We start from the raw sequence: 22,570 nt of genomic DNA, 5'->3' as shown, positions 1-22,570 counted from the left end.
TGGCCATTACCAGATTCTGGTACTGGCCCATGCCCCTACTGTCTACCACCTGGCTTCTGTGTCTGTTCTAATGGTGTCTCCCTAGACTCTGCATCTCCCCCAGAACTCAGCTCAGGGCCTCGAGGGCAGACAACCTGAATGGACTCTTCTGACCCTCGAGCTGACTGCAGAGTTCACCACAGCAGGGGCTTCTGAGGCAGAGTGGGCACTAGTCCTGAAGCCGGATACTGGCCAAGGGAGGGTCTGATTCAAACATACCGACATGAAAACCTGAGAGCGATTCCAGGATTCAGTTAAATATGACACTGACAGAAGGCAGGAGTCAGCGACCTTTCAGCTTGAGCATGATCAACCTTCATGTGTGCCCTCGGACCTACGTACACCAGCACATTTCAGTGTCTGTGATGTCCTCACGTGACCTGAGCACTGGTGCAAGGTAAGGAACAAAGTTCCTGCGGTCACACAAAGTCAGTCAGGGAAAAGAAAACGCCCGTCCTACAACTTAGTTTGCCTGATTCTCGCAATGCCATTCCTGTGCCTTGACAAATTTCCCAGAGGGCGAAGTGTCTTTTTCCCCCAGCGACTGCTGTGCTGTCAACTAGGAGACCAGGCTTCCCCTCCAGGCTGTTTGTAAAGGCGTGAGAGTAAGCCCTTCCTTATCACCCTAAGCAACAATGGACCAACAACCTGGACATTAGAGATAAATACAGAGGAATGTGCCCTGGGTAAACAATGTTCTCAGCAGGGCCTGGGATGAAGGGAAGAGAACCTGTAAAAACCCTTCCAATTTGGGGAGCCCCTCTGGTGCAGTGGGGCAGCGAGGATAAACGGGAGGGGGCGATGCCAGGGAAGTGAAGGGCATCACCTTCTTCTACATTCCACGTGGCCACGCTCTGTGTCACTGGTCTCTCCCTGAGCTCCCATGAGCTAGAGCTGAAAGGAGCCTGGCCGAGCATCTAGTCTTCATTTTACAGATGAGGAAATGGGGGCCTAAACAAGAGCTTCCCCGTGGTCAGTGGGACTTGGATTTGGACACAGGTCCTGGCTCCTGAGCCAGGATTCTTTCCTGGAAAGCATGCACCCCCAACTCCAGCCCCCAGCCCCCTCGTGGGTTTGAGGACTGGTTTTCTCAAAGCGGCTGAAACCTTTGTAGTGTGCAAGGCCAGACTGAGGGACAAGAAGGCCGCAGGCCTCCAGCTCAGGAGTCAGTGCGGCCACTCTGGAGGAGCTCTGCTGTGTTCCCACCAAGCCTGAGGGGCAAGATTCAGAATAGGGCTCATCCTCCCTGGGGGATTTCCCCGAGGATGCACCCTGCAGCCCATCACTCCAGACCAAGAGAGCCCCAGGGCAGCACGTCCATCTCCACATCAATGGAGGTGAGTGGAAAGGGTGATGATGCAGTCTGTTCGAGGCAACACATAGCTTACTTTTTCTAGGGCCCCGCCGGATGTCTGAAAACAAAAAGTCATGCCACAAAACCTTTGAGAGCACTTTTATTTAGGGTAGCAGAATGGAATTGCAGAACCTTAGAAAGTCTAGACCACAACGAGGTGGTGGTGGTGGTGGTGGTGGGGTAGAGTATGCTGTAGTTTGGGAAAGGGAAGGGATGCTGAGAATTCAGCACATTGTCAGGGAACAGTTAAGGAGCAGGAGTGAAGTCCTGAGTGATTCAAGGACAGCCAGCACCTCCTCATCCACCATCATACACAACGATTTGGTTCTCACTATGGCAGAAGCTTCTCCCCCTCCCCCCACCCCCTTTCACAACTCCCCCTCATTAGCTCTTTACAGAAAAGCCACAGCTTCGAGGCAAACAACCAAACCCACTGCTCTACATCTGTTGCCCACCTGGTGGCCCAGAACAGCATCAAGTGAGCTCACATCCACACACTTTCCCAGTGCCGGGCCGCGGAGGTTCCCTCTCAATGGCATTAACCTGAGAGGCTGACAATCAGAAAGGTCTACATACTACGAGAGAGAAGCAAGTGTTATCGAAAGAGGAAAGGACCAGACAGTTTCAAAGAACGGCAAACATTTCCCGTTCAGAGGCAATAACAGGACAGACAGTGGCTTGGTCTAGGTAGGAGTCTGATGTAGGAGCTAAACACACTTTTGTTTGACAGAATCTGGCATTTTATTACAAATCCAAAGAAGTTGGGAAACAAAGTCCGTACCAATTTTCAGCAAATGAAGAGACAGTGGTGGTTGTGTTGATGATGGGCGCCCCTCCGCCCCCTGAAAACACGGGCATCCCCCAAATGCAGTCGTGTACCCCATTTCCTGGAGAGGGCTGAAGAAGTTGGGGATATTTACAGGCCAGCAACGTGGTCACTGACAAATGAAAACTTCACAAACCTCCCACTTTTGCACAGACAAAAAGCAGAATACCCTACATGTCTCAACGCCCTGGGGGGAAAAAAATGTTAAGCTCTTGAACCATCCTTTCCTCCATGGCCTAGTCCTCCTCAGCAACTAGATGAGGCTATAGATTTGAGAGCATTTGGGACAAGATCTAAAAAACTGACAAAGTCGTCAATCTCACGTCACCAGAATTACCACAGCAAATATCTGGGTATCAACAATGGATATTTTCTAGGATCTCATTCATTTATTTATGGGGGGGGGAGCTATTTATTTTTAAGAGACAGCAACATTTTAATCCTTTTAATTCCATATGACTGCAAATCTATAATCACTTTTTATTTCTACCAAAAAAAGCCATCAAAATGCTTATAATATTAAAAAACAAAACAAAACCCAAACAACCATCCTTAAAGGACAGCAAAAGATTTTCCCAAGTGAAGGCAGGCTTCTTTCCTGGGGCTGCCTCATCCAGAGGGAGGGGGCAATGCCTTGTTCAATCAAAGTGGTCAATGGAAAGAAAAGCTGCCCTCCCCAGAGAGGCTCTTCTCAATGACTCTAAAAAGGGACAGGGGATGGGGAGGAATGATGACCTTGACCCAGACCAGTGACACCTTTAGGTGTTACGAGCAGAATCCCAAACTCAAATTTCTTTCTCTAAGATAATCAAAGAATTCAATATTGGAGATAAGGGGGAACTTTGCCAAAAATTTTGAGTCCATTCTGATGCAAAGTTCTACACTCAGATGGAAAACAATGTCAACAGAATTAGCTTTCCCCTGTCACATGGACATCTCCACGTTGAGTGGTGTTAGTATGCATTTTAATAGGAGAAGAGGTGGTGTAGAACCCTGTCCAGCCCATTCCAAAAGCTGCTTCCAACTGGCCCAGTCAGGAGGCCCAGGTGTCTTCTAGCTTGTTAGCCCAAAGACTCCCAGTACAAAAACACACAGGCCGGTGCTGACAGCTCTGGAGCCAGGCTGTAATTCAATCACACACACAAGCAGACGATCGAGGGTTTGCCCATTTAATCGACATCGTTTTGATAACATCAGCCAGATTTACACAACAGCCAGACTCCTTCCTCATCACAGACTTTACCCTGGGGTTTGGCCTCATTTGGGTTTCTGAGATGTTACAAACTCACAACCCGTGCTCACAAAGCACAGAGTCACAGGGAGGGAAGGGCAACAGGACTGCTGGGTTTTAGGCCACTTTTTTTTTCAGGGCTTGGGGGTGGGAGGGAAGGGAAGAGGTTGAATGGGGGGGGGTTCCAAGGCATTGTTCTGGGGACAAGGAGTGCGATTAAAATGAACTCAATAAAATAAGACCTACAAAGGGGAAGGGAGGGATCAGGAGTGTGCACCACTCACTAACTTTCTGTTTTAAACCTGAAGAGAAACGAAGATTTGGAATAGATTTGGGCAAGAAAAGAACACACCATCCTTTAAGGTAGATTGAAGCAGTGATTTTTAAAACAAAGAAATCAGAACTAGAACATCTTAAATTTTTAATCCTTTCTTTACAGGTTTACCTAGACCACTTTTGATTAAGAAAACTGTAGAAAGTTAGTAATTGCCACAAGTTAACACCAGGAGGTGGCCCCTGTCAATTTCCCAAAGAGTCCTGGTTGCGGGGTGTTGGAAATGCACTGCTCCGGGTCTCCGCTCGCCCTGGTTGGAATCAATCATGGAAGATTTAGTCCACAGGTCGCTTTTCCCCATATTTCTTTGTAAACTCTTCAGCGTTCTTACAGAATTTTTTACGGTCCTTAGAGTACTCTTCAGCTAGGTCAGCCCGAAGGGGGTGCTCAGGCTGGGGGTCATTCACCAGTGCTATGAGGGACTGGATGACTGCCAAGAGAAGGACAAGGGCGGTCAGTGGTTAGAGCACTCACTTTCGCATCGCTAACCTGGCAGAGCCTCTACTGAGAGAGAGCTCAGGGCTCTAGGAGCTGTCCTCAGGGTACAGACCAGCACACAAAACCATCAACTACAGTAGTGGAAAATGAACACTCCCACCCACGCCTTAGGAGTCAGGGAGAAGTGAGAGGCCAAGCTCTTCAGTTTAATCAGGATCCAAACCTCTAAAGAGAATCACAGAACCCCAGACCACTGGCATGAGAACAGACCTCAGGGTTAAGTATGATCTCCACATATCACAGGATCGAGGACTGAGAGCTGGAAGGAGCCTTGGAGCTCACTGATTTCCAACCAACACCCTCGTTTTATGGGTGAAGAAACTGAGGCCAGAGAGAGTGAATGACTTGCCCATGGTCTTACAGGTGGTAAACAGCAGGGTCAAGATCTGAATGCAGGGCCCACGACTAGGTTCAGCACTCTTTTGACCTACCCATGATCCAAGCTCATTTTTACAAAGAAAGGCCATGAAGTCATTCAACCAACGGTCAAGCAGGGGCCTGGAGAGCCAGCCTTCGGGTTCCAGGCCAACACCTGACTGCTCGGCCCCCCAGGTGCTGCCCATCACAATGTGTGCTTGGGGCACTCGTGACAACGTGCTCTGCTGCATTTCTGAGGATGGTGTATCTTACTCTCCTCAGAAGGGGAACAATGATGCCCAACTCCGGCAGGGACCTCATTTCCCAAGAAGGTGAAGTAGGAAAGGGGTCCATGGGTGCATCGTGGGATATCAGCTGATGGAGCAGGCAGAATAAGAGAGGCAACAGCCATCGTGCACCTAATTTGGAGAGGAGCCCACACTGGGTGCATGGGAACCCAGGAATGAGAATGATGTGGCTCTCACCAGAGGAGTGACTCGCACCCCAATAACTACGGTTAGAATGAAATGAAGGAGCCAGGAGGGTAAAACACTTGAGGCCTGAGAGGTCGGAGAAAGCATCTCTGCCTGGGACCCTGAAGGAAGAGAAGGATTTAGAGAGACAGAGCTGTAAGGGAATCCCCTTTACTGAAGCAGTCTGGCTGAATCACGGAAGGCTTTGAATGGAAAGGCCTAAAGGAGGGTGGTGGCACCAGAAGGGCAAGGACAGGGGAGAGATGAGCAGAAAGCAGAATCAAGAGGACTTGGCATGGGGGTGATGGGGAAGAAGGGGGTGCCCTCAACAGGCAGGGCATTTGAAGATGATGATGAATTCCACCATGGATGTGTTGGACTTAAGACATCAGAAAGAGCCCAGCAGAGAGCTTCGAGAGCTATCCAATGGAGACTATAGCTGGAGCAAGACAGGAGTCGTGTGCACAGGGAGTGGGGGTAGAGGTGGGGGGTGAGAGACGCTGCCAAAGGTGGACCCACATTCAGGAGTCAAAGGAGAGAGAATTGGGAGGAAGCAGTGTCCTGGAAGCCAAGGGAAGGAAAAAGAAAAGGCTTTGGCGATAAAGATGTCACTTGAGAAAACAAGCTTCATTGCTGAGAGAGGACGATGGAGGCTGGATTGCACAGGGCTGAGCCAGACAAGATATGGGCAGGAAGGAGACATTCTAAGTCTCAACTACTTCTGGAGTGGGAGCTGGAAAGATATGAGTTCAAATCTGCCTCTGTCACACTAACGGCATGCCCCTGTGCAAGATAGAGAACCTCCCTCAGCCCTGGTGTCATCATCTGTAAAAACCTAGCCACTATCATTTGTTCTAAGAAACTCGGCAGTGAAAGGGTAGCAGGGCAGGATCAAGAAAAGGCTTCTTCAGGAAGGCCTTCAACTAAGACCCTGAGTATCAATGCGGACCCAATGAGAATGAGGAGGACCAAGGCCCTCTAACTACAGACCGTTCTTGCTTTATGTAACAGTGCCTTCCACGGACCTTAGTAAAGTGATTTTTCTGTAATACTAATTTGCCTCCAGACATGAGGGCAGGAGGGAAGCAGGAAGGCCCGCCCATAGAGGGGCCAGCACATGGACTAAGGACATGTGGAGGCCGGGGACAGAAAAGTGAGAGCAGGAAAAGGAACAATCCAGGACCAGGGCCAGCCACGGTGGGGGTCTGACTGGAACTGAGAGGAAGAACACGCAGGGGACAGACACAGGAGGTGAGAGGACGGGGGATGCGTGGGGGCCGGGGACAGACACAGAACCACAGGTGGGTGGAACAGCCCAGAGGTCTCAAACTAAGCCTCCATCTTTTCCTTTCAACTGGAGGTTTTTGGCACAGTGAAAGTACAGTAAAGTTAACACAGGGGGTTTTTTGGAATGTGGATTTCTTTCAGAATTCTTTATGTAAAGCTACATTTGCATAATGTGAATTTATGTAAAGTGAGAACTGTCCTAAAGTAGTGGGGCTCTCCCCCCTAGGGCAGTGGTGCTGGGCTCCGCACCAAGGACAGCTCACAGGCATGTGGTCTGGATTCTTTCAGTAAATGCCAGGAAAGGTTATCTGATGAAAGGCAGGCAGCGGCAGACCGGGAGCAGACACCAATAAACCGGAATTAAAGGACGTGAAAGCACGGGTGAAGAGAGAGCACCCATTAGCAGTGAACCATGGAGTACGGGCAAAGCCCTGGGACTTCCTCTCCCAGATCTGACGCTCGGGAGGAAGGGAAGGCGATAGCGGGGTCACCCCAAGAGCCAGCACTCACACAGCAGCATCAGCAGGAGACCAACGGGCAAAGTGAGCGTCCAGGGAAAAGGCAAGAGAGCCACTGAGCCCTAAGAGGAGGCTGGCCCTGGAGGAGAGCTCAGGCTGAAAGAGCTGGAAGGCCCCAAGATAGAACAGAACACAAAGTAGTGGCAAGGTTCAGGAAACCCAGTGCGGGCAAAGGACGAGGAAGCCAGGAGCAGGGGCAGCAGTGCCCTCCCAGCTCGGGTGGGGCATGCCTGTTCCCAAGGGAAGGAGGGACTCAGGAGGAGGCCAAGACTCTGCCACCCAGTGACATCTTCCCCAGAAGCAGTGCAGAAACAACAAGGGAGTCAGGAGTCATGGGACTGAAACCCGCCTCTGCCACTTACTGGTTAGCTGTGCAACCACTCAGATCCCGTTCAACCTCTCTGGACTTCAGTTTACCCAGAATCTCAGCATTGGCAAAACGCCTAAGTCAAGCCCCACTAGAACAAGCCTCGGCCAGTGGCTGTTCAGGCCCAAGTGAGGGGGGCACCCACTGCTTTCCCCACGTTAAGCCTCCAAGAAGCTCCTTCCCCCTGCTCCTAGCTCTGCCCATCTCTCTAAAAGCCCAGGGTTTGGTAAAGGAAGTGTTTTGTAAACTGGAAAGCACTTATGGACTGTGTGCCTGGGACCCTAGGGCAGGCTCTCTGCCAGGATGACCCTTAGTGCAGTCCCAAGTTGGGTTTTTTCCATGGGAAATATCTTTGTCTATAGCAAGGTCTTCAGGCCCCCGTCCTGTGCACTCTCTCCTGTTCTCCAGGTCTGCCTCTTCAGCTGAGGGCCGAGGCTAGGGAGGGGGCCTCCCTTCTGCTGAAGCCTTCTGCCCTGGCTCCCAAGATGATGCTAACGACGGGTAGATGATGGGAGCCTGAGACATGGAAGAAAAGGCCCAACTCCTACACAAAGCCAGTGTCACCCACAGAAGATAACCCTGCAGGCATTCCGCAGCCTGTCCCTGGGGACCAGTGAGCTACACTAACACCCAGAGTCCTGTTTGTAGCTCAGGGAGCAAACACTCGCAGGTTCTATCTTTGTCCTATGGGGTTTTCCCTTGGGGGTCTTGAGAGGTCCTGCCATTGTCTGGAGGGCACAATGGGCTACCTAAGGCTGAGCCGTGAAGCAGCAGTGGCTTGGGCAGGTGTGCCTGAACTCAAGAGGCTAGCCACTGGGTGACAGCTGCTGCTAGGCCCTGGCCAAAAAGGCCAGGAAATTTCCCCCCCAATTCACAGCCATTCAAAAAGATGTGGAGGGCGTGGCATCAATGTCAGAAGAAAGGGAAGGAGGGCTGAGAGATCACAGATCCTTGGAACAGTGCCACTTTGGAGGAAGTAAGCACGTACAGGGAAAAGTGGGAACAGTCTGGCAGAAAGCTGGCCTCACCAAGGAGGAATCAAGGTGGCTGTCCTCTTTTCTCACTCAGAAGCCCTCTTGACCCCCAGGGGGCCCCCTTCCTCTCCTCTTACCTAAGCTGAGAGGGGAGCCTCCTCCAGAGAGCTCCTGGGAGCATCGCCTGGTAAAAGCTGAAGGGCTTGGGGAGGCCACCTACTTCAATCTTCTCAATTTGGAAAATCACCTTAAGAGAGGTGTGCTGCTCTGCCCGAGGTCCTGTGACTGGTAAAATGTCAAAGTCAGACAGTCTTAGTCAACCTTGTGGGCACCTCTTCCACCAACACAGGCAGCAGCAGCCGCTCCCCCCCCCCCCACCGAATCTTTCTGTTGTCTATCTTAACTGCTGCCACTACGGCCAACCTTGAAGTGAGCAGCCTCATCTGGGCCATCATCTCACCCTTCTGGGCTTGGAAGGAGCTGCCAGAACCCACCCAGGCCTGCCACTGAAAGGTCAAGGCCAGCCCACAGCGACTGTTTGGTGAAGGTCACCTTCTAAGAGCCTGGAGGTTCCTGGGAATGTTCCAACAGAGTCGTCAAGAAGGATTCTCTCTCCAGAGGATTTGGCTTTCACTGAAGCCTCTGATCTATGCGGTCACCATCAAAGCCAAGGAGGACCAGGAATGGGAAAAGTGCTTGGCTCTGGGCCACTGGAGCACTCTCGGTGACGCTGGGGAGCACGGGAAAAAGAAGCAAGGAGTTCCCTAGGGGAGGGAGGGAGGACCGGCAGGGACGTACTCCCGAAAACCTGCCATCTGCTGCCACCCCTCTCTCTGACTGCCTCTGCAATCTGCACTCTGAGCTCTCTCCTCCGGCTTCCAGTCTTCTCACTTGCACTCAGCATCGACAGCTCCCAGGCTGCTCTCCCTACCTCTGCTCTCTTCCACCGAGCCTCCACAGCGCTGCCCAAATAACCTTCCTGATAAATGCCACACGCAGGTCACTCTCCTCTTCACAAACCTGGAGTGGCTCCTGAGGTCAGCCATCAATGCTTACTGACTGACAAGCCATCCCATCTCCAGCAGACTGTCCCCGTGCTCACCTGGCTTCCTCACTGCTTGTCTCCCGGATGCCTTCCTACTGCCAACAAACGTGCCCCAAACCAGCCCAGCCGGGACAGCTCAACCTTTCTCTGTCCTTTCTGTGGGTGGACTCCTTGAGAAGCCACTGACAAGAAGCAGCCCCACTTCTCTCCTCTCACTCTCTGCAGTCTTGATCTGACCTCATCATTCCACCAAAACTGCCTGGTCCTGCTCCCAAGACCTCTGAGGTGCCAAATGCAGTGGCCTTTTCTCAACCATCATTCTCTTTGACCTCTCTGCATCCTCTGCTACTGTTTATCATCTCCTCCATGATTCTCTCTCTCATGGCTCCTCCAGCTCATGGCCTCTCACTGTAGTCGACTCCCAGGCCTCTGTCCTGGGCTCTCTGCTCTTTCCAGTCTGTCCTACTGCACCTGGAAACCTCATCAGCTCCCTTGGTTTGAATGATCATTCCTATGCTGCTGACTCTCAAATCCACTTGTCCAGCCCCAACCCCTTTGCTGGCCTTCACTCTTTCATCTCCAAGTTAACGTCCTGTAGATGTTTAAAACTAAAGTGCTCCAAACTTCCTGATTCCTCTCCCCAAACCCTCCCCTCTTCCCAGTTTCCCTTGTACTTTGGACAGCACCGCCCTAATTCCAGGCCCCCAGCTCATCCCTAACTCCCCCCTCTCAATAACCACATTCACTCAGTTGTTAGGTCCTATCACTTCCCCCTTCATGTCTCCTGGATCTGCCTCCTCCTCTCCTCTGACACCTCATGTCTAACCCCACTTCTGGCCATCCTCAAGTCAGCTGTCAAAGTGACCTGTCAGTGCCTACTCCACAAACTCCATGGCTACCTACTGCCTCCAGGATGAAATACCAAATACCCTCGCTGGTGTGCAAAGCCCTTCCTAACTTAGCCCCCTCCTACTTTTCCTGGCATCAGAATACCTTAATCCCTTCTATGTCCCCTACAATTAAGTGGCACTGGCCTCCTGCTGGTAACTGACCTTGACGCTCAATCTGTGGAGTATTCACCTCTGTCTCCTGGCTCCCCCGGCTGCGTGCCTCTCATTTGTACAGAGCTGTTGGTGTGGACTCTTCCCAGACCTGACTGTGAGCTCCTGGGGAAGAGGGCCTGGTTTTTGCTCCTTTCCATCCCAAAGACTCAGTATGGCACCTGCTTCCTAAGGGCTAGGTGACTAACTGACTAGTAAGTGCATAAAGTATCAAGAGGGCGTGGGGGCCTTCACCCTCTGTTCAGAACCGCACAGTCGCATCCGGGTAGCCTTCAGCCTGGCTCCTGAAGCTGCCCCGAAGATCGGCTTTTCTCAGAGCTGCCCAGCAGCAGCAGTTCTCTGTCTGCATTTGTCTCTCCTTCCTCAGCATCCTGGCAGCTCCTTAGGGCAGGGCTGTCCTTTCTGTTTACAATGGTATGCTGGGCACCAGGCACAAGGGTAAAGAGAGTAAGTGTTCCTTTAAGGAAGTGGGCATACTTAGCCTAGAGAGTTTGAGAAGCCTGGTGGGGGTCAGGGGAAGGTCCTAATTATTCCGAAGGATCAGAAGCACTTTCTTGGAGCAGTCGACTTCCTCCATTTTCTGTGTATTGCGGGGGGGAGCTGGGCCCCTTGGGCCAACATCCAGGGGAGGCAGATTCCGACTCAACCGAAGAGTCCCCTGGCTCTGCTGAAGCCTCTGGCTGGCTCCACGAAAGCTGTGACCAAGTGTCCATTTTATTTTTCTCTCACTGTCTTCCTGGTAGAGTGATAATTATATCAAATACAATTGATAATTTGTTGTTCAGTCATTTTCAGTTGTGTCCAACTTTTCGTGACCCCATTTGAGGTTTTCTTGGCAAAGATGCCAGAGCAGTTTGCCATTTTCTTCTCCAGTTCATTTGACAGATGAGGAAACTGAAGCAAACAGGGTGAAGTGACTGGCCCAGGGTCACACAGCTAGTGAGTGTCTGAGGCCAGATTTGAACTTAGGAAGATGAATCTTTCTGACTTGAGGCCCAGCGCTCTCTCCATGGTGCCACCTAGTTGCCCTCAATTAATAATTACATTGGTTCAAACATGGAATTGGAAGCCTTATGAAGTAGCAAGTGCCAAAGCTGGACAGTCCACTTGTCAGGGATATTGTAGAAGCAGGCTCCCCAGCATGCAGGGAAATGGCCTACATTAGGGGGTTCCTAACCTCTCTTGCGTTATGATCTCTCTGGAAGTCTGGAGAAGCCTATAGATTCCTTCTCAAAATGTTTTGCAAGCATAGAGTAAAATTCATAGACTTAAAGGAAACCAATGATAGCGAGATATAGTTACCAAATATTTTTTTTAAGAAAGGTTCCTGGTCCCCTGGACCAGATGACCTCTTAGCTCCAGGAGTCAATGATCCAATGACAGTATGAAGAGTAGAGAGGGAATGGTCAGCGAAGCAAAGGCCTATGGGAGGCAGAGGGGAGGAACCTAAATACATCAATGCAAAGTAACGATGCCCCTAATTTTTTTTTTCCAAGCTGTCAGTAATCAATCAGCAGGGATAAGCCAGGAAGTCTCAAGGCCAGGCAGACACAAGTCGAGGTTAGGAATCTGCTAAGACTGAGCACATTTCGCCCGGGGTGGGTGTTTGTGATTTTCCTCTCGTCAGCACTCGCTCCCTGCACCAAAGCCGAGGTCATCCTCTCATCAGCAGCTGCGGCAGCTGAGAAAGGCCCAATGCCAAGGCCAGCAGCACCGGGAGGGCCTCCCTGACTGCTGGGCCAGGTTTTGTATCACTGGTCCCCACTTTGTTATGGAACTGGGGCCTGATTTCCTTCCAGCCTTGGAGGCCCTCCCAGACCATGTGCCCCCAGCAAAAGCTTGGGGATGGGAAGGTTCCCTCTGTCCCAAAACGGGGCAGCAAAAAAGACTTTCAAGAGCCCTGTCCACCTAACGGCCAGCTTAGTAAGGCCTGTGGCTGAAGCTGTAACATCTCTGCATTCCTAAGGAGAACAAGGCTCCAAAAGAGATTTCATCTTGTGATCTGCAGCCTTACTGTGCTCCACAGTGAGTCAAGAGGCAGAGGCCTAAGGGGCCTGAGGTTCATACAAGACTGGAGCCCCTGCTGCCCAAAGATGAAGCTTGTTCACAGAGGCTAGGGCCAGAAGAGACCTTTCCCTTCTCACCAGTTTCTACCACCTCCTTTGACAGGAAGAAGCAGGAAGAAATAATATGCCCCAAGCAGATCCCGAGAATAAGTCCCAGAATGAAGAGGAAGGCAGGCTGGGCCCTGCACAGGGGTGAAAAGAAGAAGAGCACAGGCAGCTCTAGAGTGCCTACTACGTGCCGAGTGCAGCATCAAGTGTTTTACAAATACGATCTCATTGGACCCTCACGACCAGCACCACCCCAACACAAAAAGGCAGGATTCCAGATGAGCACACTGGGAGGTGGGCAGCCTGCCTCAGACACCAGGCTGGCTTAGCTGTGAAAACCATGAGCAAGTCACGGCCCCTCTCTGGCCCTCTCCTCCCCCATGTGTGAGATCTTCCACTGGGCGCTTGGGAGGTGAGGGCCCCAAGAGTCTCAGGTCATTGTATGACTGGTAACACTAGAAGGTCACAAGGCTGATCAAGAACAAAGCCTGGCCCTGAACGGGAGTCTCCCGACATTTACTCAGATGCCCCTCAGACACTCCCTTCTAAACAAAAGGGTGAAGGATTTTGAGATGTGCAGGCCTTGGCTCAGACTGACCACCCTGTGAAAGAGATGCAGGAGACAGTCTGCGGCCCCTGACTTCACATGCCCTGGGCACCAAGCCAGAAGGCTGGAGGGGAGAGCTCGGGCCGCTTCTGAAAACCAAAGCCAAGCTGCCTCACGCCCACAGTAGGGAGCTCAATCTGCTGGCCCTCATCTCACAGGGTGCTCTCAACACTCCCAACTGTACTTCAAACAACACAAGCCCCAAAGAAAAGTCTAAGCAAATGTTCTAGCTCAGACCCTGAACGTGGGACTACATAAGGGCAAGCATGAAACCTTTCGGTCCACAGAAGGCTCAGTGACTTTGAATTGCCAGGCCATGTAGTTCACAGACCGTGCAGTGCTGGAGCTGCAAGGGCCTGGAGAGGGTAGAGAGTTCACCTAAAGTACAGAGCTAAAGAAACTAAAGCCTACAGAAAGTGAGGGACTGGCCCATGTGGCTGGCACGGCGAAGTCACTGGGGAAGCCATCACTAACGCGGCTGGCACGGCAAAGTCACCAGTGGACTTGGCGCTAACGTGGCTGGCATGGCGAAGTCACTGGAGGAGCCAGTGCTAAAGTTGCTAATGCAGCTGGCACGGTGAAGTCACCAAGAGAGCTGGTGCTAATGCAGCTGCCACACTGAAGTCACCGGGAGAGCCAGCACTAACGCAGCTGTCACGGTGAGGTCACCAGTGGACCTGGCACTAATGTGGCTGGCATAGTGAAGTCACCGGGACAGCCAGTGCTACTGTGGCTGCCACAGCGAAGTCACCAGTGGACCTGGCACTAGCATGGCTGGCATGATGAAGTCACCAGGAGAGCCAGCACTCCAAGTCAAATCTCCAGCCTCCAGTCCAGGCCTCCTTCCATCCAGGTGTGTCTGGGTGAATCCATGGAGCAGACCGCCTACCTAGGAGGGCCTTCTCCAGCTCCTGCGCTGTTCCCTGGGGGGCAGGGCCAGTTCAAGGACAAAGGGGTTTGCCTGCCCTGGAGTCTGACTCCTCAGTGATTCAGTGATCAAATGCCAAATGCCCCCCTCCTCAACAACAGGCCTTACTGAAGCACCCGCTTTGTGCCAGGCACCGCGCTAAACGCCAGGGACATGAAGAGAGGCAAAGGACAGCCTGGCCCTCGAGGGGCTCCCGGCCTAGTGGGGGACACAACACGGCAACAGCGATAGACCAGAGGGTTCCGGTAATCTCGGAGGGAAGCCTAATGCCATCTACCTCTGTGTCCCAGGGCTCCCCGGGCACCCTCTGCTCTGTTGCAGGAAGAAGCGTCCCAAGCACCCGGGTAATTCAGCCCACACTCTGCATCGCTTCCAGGGCCTTTCTCCTCCATTCCCCTTCACTTTCTTTGGTCTACTCCAGACATGTCAAATGAGTTGGCTACAAAATTCCCAGTGTGGCCCAACCTGATTAAAATGTGGTTAGGAAATGTGTAACAAAAGAAACACAGACGATGCTAATTTGTGGTTTTCTACTTCGCTCTGTGACAGCAGGGACTTGTTCGACTTGAGTCTGACCAACCAACACCTGCCCAGATGATCACACAGTGAGTCGGGTGCCTCCTGACGTACCCAGAGAGGACAAAGGGCCCTTCCCGGGGACACCGAGACCCTGGGACGGTCCCCTGAGGGACGAGCCCAGGGCATGGCTTACCTTGGTCAGTTTTGGTTGCTGGCTTCCAGTTTTCAGCACTAATTACTGGCAGACAGACCTGCCCTTTTTCATCGATGTTCGGGTGGTAAATCTTTGTTTTAAAAGTGATCTTAGGTGGTTTGAATGGATACTCTGCTGGGAAGTTGATTTCGATTCTGAAGGCTCCCTTGTCATATGGAGGGTTGTCCTATGAAGAGAGACAGAGAGAGAATGAAGGAATGGCTAGTCACAAAATCAGCTACATCTGAACAGATCTGATATGTGGATAATGTAAATCAGTGGGATTTTAACTTGTCAATTTGGAAGGCTTTGATAAATGCAATTTAAAAGTCAAGCATTAAATAGTTCAAAGGCAAAGATTCAGCTATTTCGTATAAGTAAACTCAGTAACATTAATAGCAAACTAAATGAATCTAATGGCAAATCTCCTTCATCACTAGGCTCAAATCGAAGTGATATTAGGTCAAGGAAGCAGTGCCTCTAGCTTTCCAATTCTTTTCAAAAGCAAGAGAGCAAGTGTTTGAGTGAAAGTGTGAGGCACATAAATTCTCTCCAGAAGCTCGTCAGGAAGCTCAAGGAGGGCAGGGGCTGGAATAGGCCCTTCAGATACTGCTCAAGGTTTGCAGACTGACTTGGGATGACTACCCAAGGGGCAGCCCACCTCTGTCACATTTGGTGCTGGCATCCTATTCCCAGTACTAGGCACCCACAACTGTGTCCTGTTTCATTGATGAAAATCAATGTGATCTTTGGTGGTCAGAACCTAAAAGGAAAAGCAAGGCACCAAAAGCAGGAATGACCCATGGCTGTTACACAGCCCCCGAGCGCTGGAGCCAGGACCTGAAGGCCGGCCCTTTTCAAGCACACCATCTTACTGCCCATAGACTCTGGCTTCCCTGAGTAAAGCGTGACTCCGAGTACAGGTTCTAACATCATCTGGGCAAAAACTTCAGAGACAGAACAAGGTCCCTGATGGGGATATACGTGGTGCTGTTAACCTTCCCCTCTCAACATATGGCCTGGGCCCCCTTGGCCCCCTTTTTTACTCCTTTAGCTCCATGGGTGAGATGTCAGCTGCTTCCTTTAAGACGTCCACCATCACAACCTGCCCATCTGGGAAGGTCTCCTCCTACTTGCACAGCACAGTAGGAAGAAGGAGCCCAATTCCAAGTTAAGAGACCATCTCTGAGTATATGAAGGGCTGGCCTGTGGGTCTTCTGTTCCACTCGATCCCAGAGGATGGACTCAGGAATATGGGAGGAATGTTGTCAAGAGGCAAATTTAGGCTTGAGGTCAGGCAACACCTTCTAACAATTAGCACTATCCCAAGGCGGGCTGGTGCTTAAACCCTCAACATCATCATATTAAGAATGACCACAATGAAAAATCATAATTATAGGAAGCATTTATTTAGTGCTTTAAGCTTTACAAAGTCCTTTACAAATATAGCCCACTTGATTGCCGTAGGTTTTACAGATGAGGAAACTGAGGCACAGATGTTAATGAAGTGCCTCCCCCAGGGACACCTAACTAGTGGTGTCTGGGGATGGACAAGAACTTAGGCCTGACTCCAGGTCCAGTGCTCAAGGCTGTCTCTTGAGAGGCAGGCTGGGTAACAATGATGTTGTCATGGGGATGGACCCTTCCAACTCAGAGATCCTCCAAGTCTTGGCTCTTCCACTGATTGAATACCATTGGGTAAACTGTCTTTCCCTCTGGGGAGGGGCCATCACATCTTCTGGAGACAATTTGTGTGCCTCACACTTTCCCTCAAACACTTGCTCTCTTGATTTTGAAAAGAACTGGAAAGCTAGAGGCACTGCTTCCCTGGCCTAATATGAGCCTAGTGATGAAGGAGATTTGGCAATAGATGGGGATTTATTTAGTTCGCTATTAATGTCACTGAGTTTCCTTCCCCATCTGTAAAATGACTCCCTAAAGTCTCATGCAGTTCTGTATACTATGCTCCCTTGCCTTGCTGTCTCTGAGAAAAAGCAACAGTCCTTAGGCAGGTTTTCTTAGGCTTGTTTCTCTGCTAGCAGTGACAAAGAAATGCTTAGAAATAACAAGAGAAAAATGCAAAGTTCTAAGAAGTGTTAAAAAGTCTGATTAATAAATTATTCCAAGGGCAAGGCCGTGTGGTAGAGATGGAAGTGTGTGTTGGTGGGACGAGCAGGAGACACAGAACACAAGATGCACCCCTCAATCTTTCTCTCCAGCATGGAGCCCTTTCCTAAACCCCGAACTCATGATCACGTCCCCCCCAAATCTCGCTCCTGCTTTTGGACTGGGCCAGCAGCCAGTGTCTGTCACCTGCTGAAAACCTCAGAGTTCTCTCTGCCTGCCGGCAGCTTGACATCCAGTTACCAAGCTTGGCAATTCTGCCTCTCAGCTACCCCCAGTTCTGGCCAGCCCAGACTATTCACCTCCTAGGGAGCCAGAAGCAGCCCAATAGATGTCCTTTGAGCCTCAGTCTCTACCATCAAAGAAGGCAGCTGAACCAGATGAACACATTCTGGCTGACTTGGTCACTCCTCTACTATCATCTTTCAATAGGTCCTTATTTTCCCACTAAATGAAACAGCAAATCCTCTCTACACCAATCAAGACACTCCACCATCTGGGGCCAGCCTTGTGGCTACATTATTCTCCTTCATGAAGGAACAGGAAGCATTTATTAAGTGCCTACTCTGCTCCAGGCACTGAAATGTAAACGGATCCCCATTTTACAGTTGAGGAAAGTGAGGCAGACTTGCTCGGGCCACACAGCTAGCAAGTGTCTGGAGGTCACATTGAACTCAGGTCTTCCTGCCTCCAGAGCCAGCACTCCAGCCACCGCCCCAGCTAGCTGCCTCTACAATCAAGGCACTCCTAACACACACCCAATGTAGTATATGTCCTCCAAACCACTGCTCACCGTTTCCTGTGCCCATCCCACATGGATGGATGGCTGCTCTTCCAGTAAAACCCAAATTCAAGGTCACCTCTAGGTACCACTTCCAGATTCACCACTTTCTCCCCACCTCCAAAGTTAGTCATGACCTTTGTCACCCTCAGACTCCTCATACAACTTTTATCACACAGGTCCAGCCTCCATGAAGCTGAACATTACAGCTGCCCCTCAGTCCCTAGCATTACTACTTGTACACAAGTTTGTTGGGAATGGCAGCCATCTGAGAACTGAATGAGAAATGTGAGGAACAAGGTCATGTCTAGCCTTGGGGTTCGAGCGGCTCAAAAGAGATGAGCTCAGAGGTGCAGCTATGTAGCGCAGTGGATAGAGCACTGGCTCTGTAGTCAGGAGGACCTGAGTTCAAATCCAGCCTCAGATACTTGACATCTACTAGCTGTGTGACCCTGGGCAAGTCATTTAAACAAGACTGCCTCATTTTAAAAAAAATGACTTGAGCTAGGCCAGGAGTGAAGAGCAGGCTAAACAGACAAAGGAGGTCTAGAGATAGATACACACACACACACACACACACACACACACACACACACACACAAACTCACTTGCATCTGGTGCAGAAATATATCAGTTTCACCAGGGAAACAAGTAGGAAGCAGGGGAGGGAAGGCACTCCAGAGGATAGTGCCAGGGAAGAGTCGCAAAGAAAACAAGCTTCCTGCCCTGAAGGGTGGATTATGAGGAAAAAGAGAAAACCAAACCAGATTCTAAGACTGCCCATCTACAGAGAAGACGACGGCGGACAGGGAATGTAACGGGGCTGGCGTCACATCATCAAAATGATGACAAAAAGGAGAGGGGCCAACTCAGGGCAGCATTAACTGAGGCAGGAGGACAGGAGCCAAGAGGAGCAGCGGCAACAGAGACAGCAAGGCCGAAGCCCTGGGCCCACGGGGGAGGGCCCTGAGGCGGCCAGAAAGACACACGGCAACATGGCAGCTGGGTGGACTCCGCTGGCTCAGTCTTCTTTTTCCTTTTCTCAGGCTTTTAACTGGGGATGGGGGAGGGAGATGCCAAAAGAGGAGAGAGACTGTCAGACAGAGACAAAGAAAGAGAAGGAGCCACTGACATGTTTCTCTTTTCTCCTGAGAAGCAACAGAAGGAAGTTCAGAAGGGAGCACAAATGACCAGGACAGTCCTGAAAACAACACGTGGGCTCGAAATGCTTTGAAAAAGGCCAGCCCCTGAGAGGGAAGCCCAAGACTCTTGGTGAGCTGCTCTGTGCCTGGAAATCCCCTGTTCAGGCACTGAAGTTCAGGGTGAAAAATGAAATCAGAAAGACCCTCCGTGATCACGACTCTGTCGAGTTCACAATACATAATAAAGCTTCCAAGTGGCTCCGGAGCACGGCCCAGCAGAAAGCGTGAGGGCTCACTAGGCAGAGCCTCGGCCTCTGACAGTGACTATCCCTGGGACGCTGGCCAGAGCCCTGGCTCCTCCTCTGCACCAGGCCAGGCCCTCAGTCTACTATCCTTGGTTCAAAGTGTTAAGCTGGGCATGAGAGCTAAAAGGACTGCATCCTTTAATGAGTTCAAATGTGCAGGGCACTGGGCTCTGTACTTTCAGCCAAGAAGACCTGAATTCTGATCCTGCTTCAGCTACTTAATAGCTGGGTGACTGGGCAAGTCACTTAGCCTCTCAAAGCCTCAGTTTCCTCATCTGTAAAATGAGGGAATTATACTCAATGAACTCGAATCTCATTTCCAATTCTAATCTACAATACCGTGTTTCCAATAAGACGCATCAACAAATAACATCAATAAAGCAGGCCTCAGATCTTCTAGTATCAGGACAATGACTGAGGGCCCTTCTCCCCAAAGAGCTTCTGGGTAGGTTATACCTACCAAACATTTACTGCATTAGAAATTAAAATGCCTTCGTATGATCACGAAAATAGTTTTGACCCCCTGAAATAGTCTAGGGCACACATTTGGAGAGCAGCTGCTACACGTCAATGTCTGGCACGCATAAGGGGAAGGCCAGGACGTTCTGGGGGCCCGCTGCATGCACAAACAAGGGCCTGTACAGTACCAGAGGGTGCTGCTCCACCACCGAGAGTCCTTAATGGCACAGGACAAGTACAAAGCAAAGGGCGAGCACCTTCATAAAGGAAGTGGCTTTCGAGTTTGGGAGTTCAATAGGCAAAAAAAAAGCCCCAAGGCCACTCCACACGCCTGACCATGCCTGATCAAAGGAACAAAGTCCAAAGAACAACAAAGGAGAGGCTCGAGTCTGGGGGAGAGCTGGCCGGCCAGTGAGGGGGCTGCAGGGACTGGCGGAAGGACAGAGGATGAAGGGGCAGAACCAGAAGAACAGTACTAGGGAGTTCCCTGGAAGCTAACTCTGACTCAGGGAGAGGAAGGGCCTTCTTTCACTCAAGGCCATCCATCAAGGCTGCCTGGAGAAGCAAGTCCGCCAGTGCGGGACGGTAGCCACAGGCAGCCGAAAGGGTGACATCCTCCACCAGCAGCACTTCCTGGGAGGAACAGCTCAGTCTGCCATGTTTTGAGCTGGGGCCTCTTCCACTTTCAGCAGCTTGTATTTGACAGGATGATGCAGAAGGATGAGCTTTTAAAATTCAAATCAAACTCATATCAAAACTCAAATCCCCAAAGGTGTTTCAGGCAGCTGGCCCCACCCATCACGGCCCCTTTGCTTCCCAGTAAAGAGCTCTGACCTGGGGGGCAGGAGACCCTGTGACCCTTGGCAGGCCCCCACCCCACTCTCTAGGCATCAGTTTCACCAGGTGTAAATTGAGGGCCTCCTCCCCAGCCCCCGGCAGTGCCAGAACACATGGGAACCACTGCGTGGTGGAAGACCCCCGCCCCGCCTTTACCCAAAAGGAGTGTGGCTGCTTACAGGGCTCCTTCCAATGAGATGGGAAGCCCTTTGGTTCCCCAGGCACTCTCCCTTAACCACCCATCTAACCAAGAGGCTTGTGGACCTTGCCACAGCCGCACCCTTGGGGCTGCCAGGCCTTTCCCCAGGCCCTGTGTCTTCTCCTTCAACTTGATCGTCTGGATGCTTCTAACTGCATGCCATGCTTGGCCCAGGAGTCCCTCACTGAATGCTGTTCATTCCTTCCCTGCAATGCCCCCACACTATTCCCACTCCCCCTGTGGAAAGACACAGGACAAGGCCTTCTCTTGCCCACCTGGCAGCGTATCTCCTCCCAACCTGGCCACTCCCAAGGGCCATGGGAGCTCTGGCTAGGAGGAACCAGAAGAGGGCCTGGCAAGCAGCGTCACGGGCAGACAAGGCCCAGCTCTCGCCAATCAGCATCTTCAGACTAGCTTTCCTGCACTCTGTACCAATGACCATCATGTTCCCCCAAGACTTGGCTGGGCAGCACCTAGCAGAGCTTTAGTGGGTTCAGGAATTGAGATTTACGGGATGAAGACTTGAGCCAGGACACACTCTGCTCGTTCCCTGGAGGATCACCTCCTTCCAAACCCCCGCTGAAGAAGGGGGCCCACGCTGGCCCCAGTCCACCGGCTACCTCCCCTTCTCAGGCCCCTCCCCCTCACCTTCCTGCTGTGTCCTCTTCCTCCCTTAGACTGGAAGCTCCTTGAGGGAAGGGCTTCTTTTTCCTATTTCTATCGCCAGCACTTAGTGCTGACAAACAGTAGGCATTTAACAGATGGTTACAAACTGACTTTAACTCAACTTCCACCAATGCATCACTGATGCATCTGGGTTAACAAGCATGCCCGGGACAGGCGCCCTGCAAAGCGCTCTTGGCCCAGTGCTGTCTGACATCACCGGCAACGACTTGAAAGAAGGCAGAGATGGCATGTTTGCTACGGCGGAGGATCTGGAAACAAGTCCAGACTGCCGTCTGGTGAAGGCAAGATGGCACAGTCAAGATGGCGGAGTCAAGATGGGGGGAAAAATTGAGCATTTCTGCTGAGCTCTCCTAACCCAATCCTCTAAACAACTTTTAGAAAATCCTCAAGTCAGATTCTGAGAGGAATTACAACCACCAAAAGTCGCCGTATTTCATTTTTGCAGCTTAGAGGACTGACAGAGAGGTCCGCCTGCCGCACCAGCTGTGGGGCCTGGAGGCAGTGGCAGCACAGCCCCCAGCACCTACAGACGGGAAGGGTACAAAATACTTGGTCAGAAAGGTGCTACCGAGGACCTCTGCACTAGGGGCAGGACTAGGGCCATTTGGTAGCTTCTTCCCCCATTGCTCGGGGTGGAGAAGCCCAGTTATGGTCTGTGGTCACAAGGGAGCCTAGGCCCAAAACTTACAGGCCCCCAGATAGAACCACAGCTCCCACATCAGTGAACAGAGCCCAGCTCTAACACAAATTCTGAAGTCAAGCAATGAGCCGGAAAAATGAACAACGAGAAAAACTTGACCATAATGAGCCAGAGAAGCTCAGGACACAAACCAAAAAGACAATGACATGAAAATATATACAAGCTAAGCCTCAAAGAAAAATGAAGATTGGACACGTGCCCAACATGAATCACTAAAAGAGTTACTGAGATTAAAAAAAAAAAGGAGCAAAAAATCAAAGAAGAAAGGCAGAGGAAAAATTGAGAAAATAAATGAGAGCAATGCAAGAAAATTATGAACAGAGAATTAACAGCTTGCTAAAAGAGATACAAAAGCTCCCTGAAGAAAATAACTTCTTAAAAATTAGAATTGGTCAAGTGGAAGCTAATGACTCCATGAAAGAATTAAACAAAGTCAAAGCCTGAAAAAATAGAAGAAAATGTGAACAACCTCATTGGAGAAACAACTGATCCGGAAAACAGATTGAGGAGACATAATTTAAGAATTATTGGACTGCCTGAAACTCATGATAAAAAAAAAAAAGAGCCTAGACATCAATCATACTTCAAGCAATTACAAAGGAAAACACCAA

At 50.9% G+C, this 22,570-nt stretch overlaps 1 protein-coding gene across 2 annotated transcripts in view; it reads right to left on the bottom strand.

Moving 5' to 3' along the window:
• Positions 1–3,374: 3,374 nt before the first annotated feature.
• The window catches only part of UBE2L3 (ubiquitin conjugating enzyme E2 L3), a 66,813-nt gene continuing 47,617 nt past the window's right edge, over positions 3,375–22,570 (bottom strand). For both annotated transcript variants that reach the window (XM_020996412.2, XM_020996414.2), the window contains exons 3-4: positions 14,726–14,912; positions 3,375–4,214 (exon numbers count right to left, since the gene is read on the bottom strand). In XM_020996412.2, coding sequence (XP_020852071.1) covers positions 4,060–4,214; positions 14,726–14,912 — 342 coding nt within the window. In that variant the 3' untranslated portion in view covers positions 3,375–4,059. The remainder of the gene's footprint in view (positions 4,215–14,725; positions 14,913–22,570) is intronic.

Source organism: Phascolarctos cinereus, unplaced genomic scaffold (assembly GCF_003287225.1).
Source record: "Phascolarctos cinereus isolate Bilbo 61053 unplaced genomic scaffold, phaCin_HiC Scaffold_4;HRSCAF=312, whole genome shotgun sequence".
NCBI lineage: Eukaryota > Metazoa > Chordata > Mammalia > Diprotodontia > Phascolarctidae > Phascolarctos > Phascolarctos cinereus.
The sequence above is the reverse complement of the archived record's forward strand: the minus strand, read 5'-3'. Positions and strand labels throughout refer to the sequence as shown.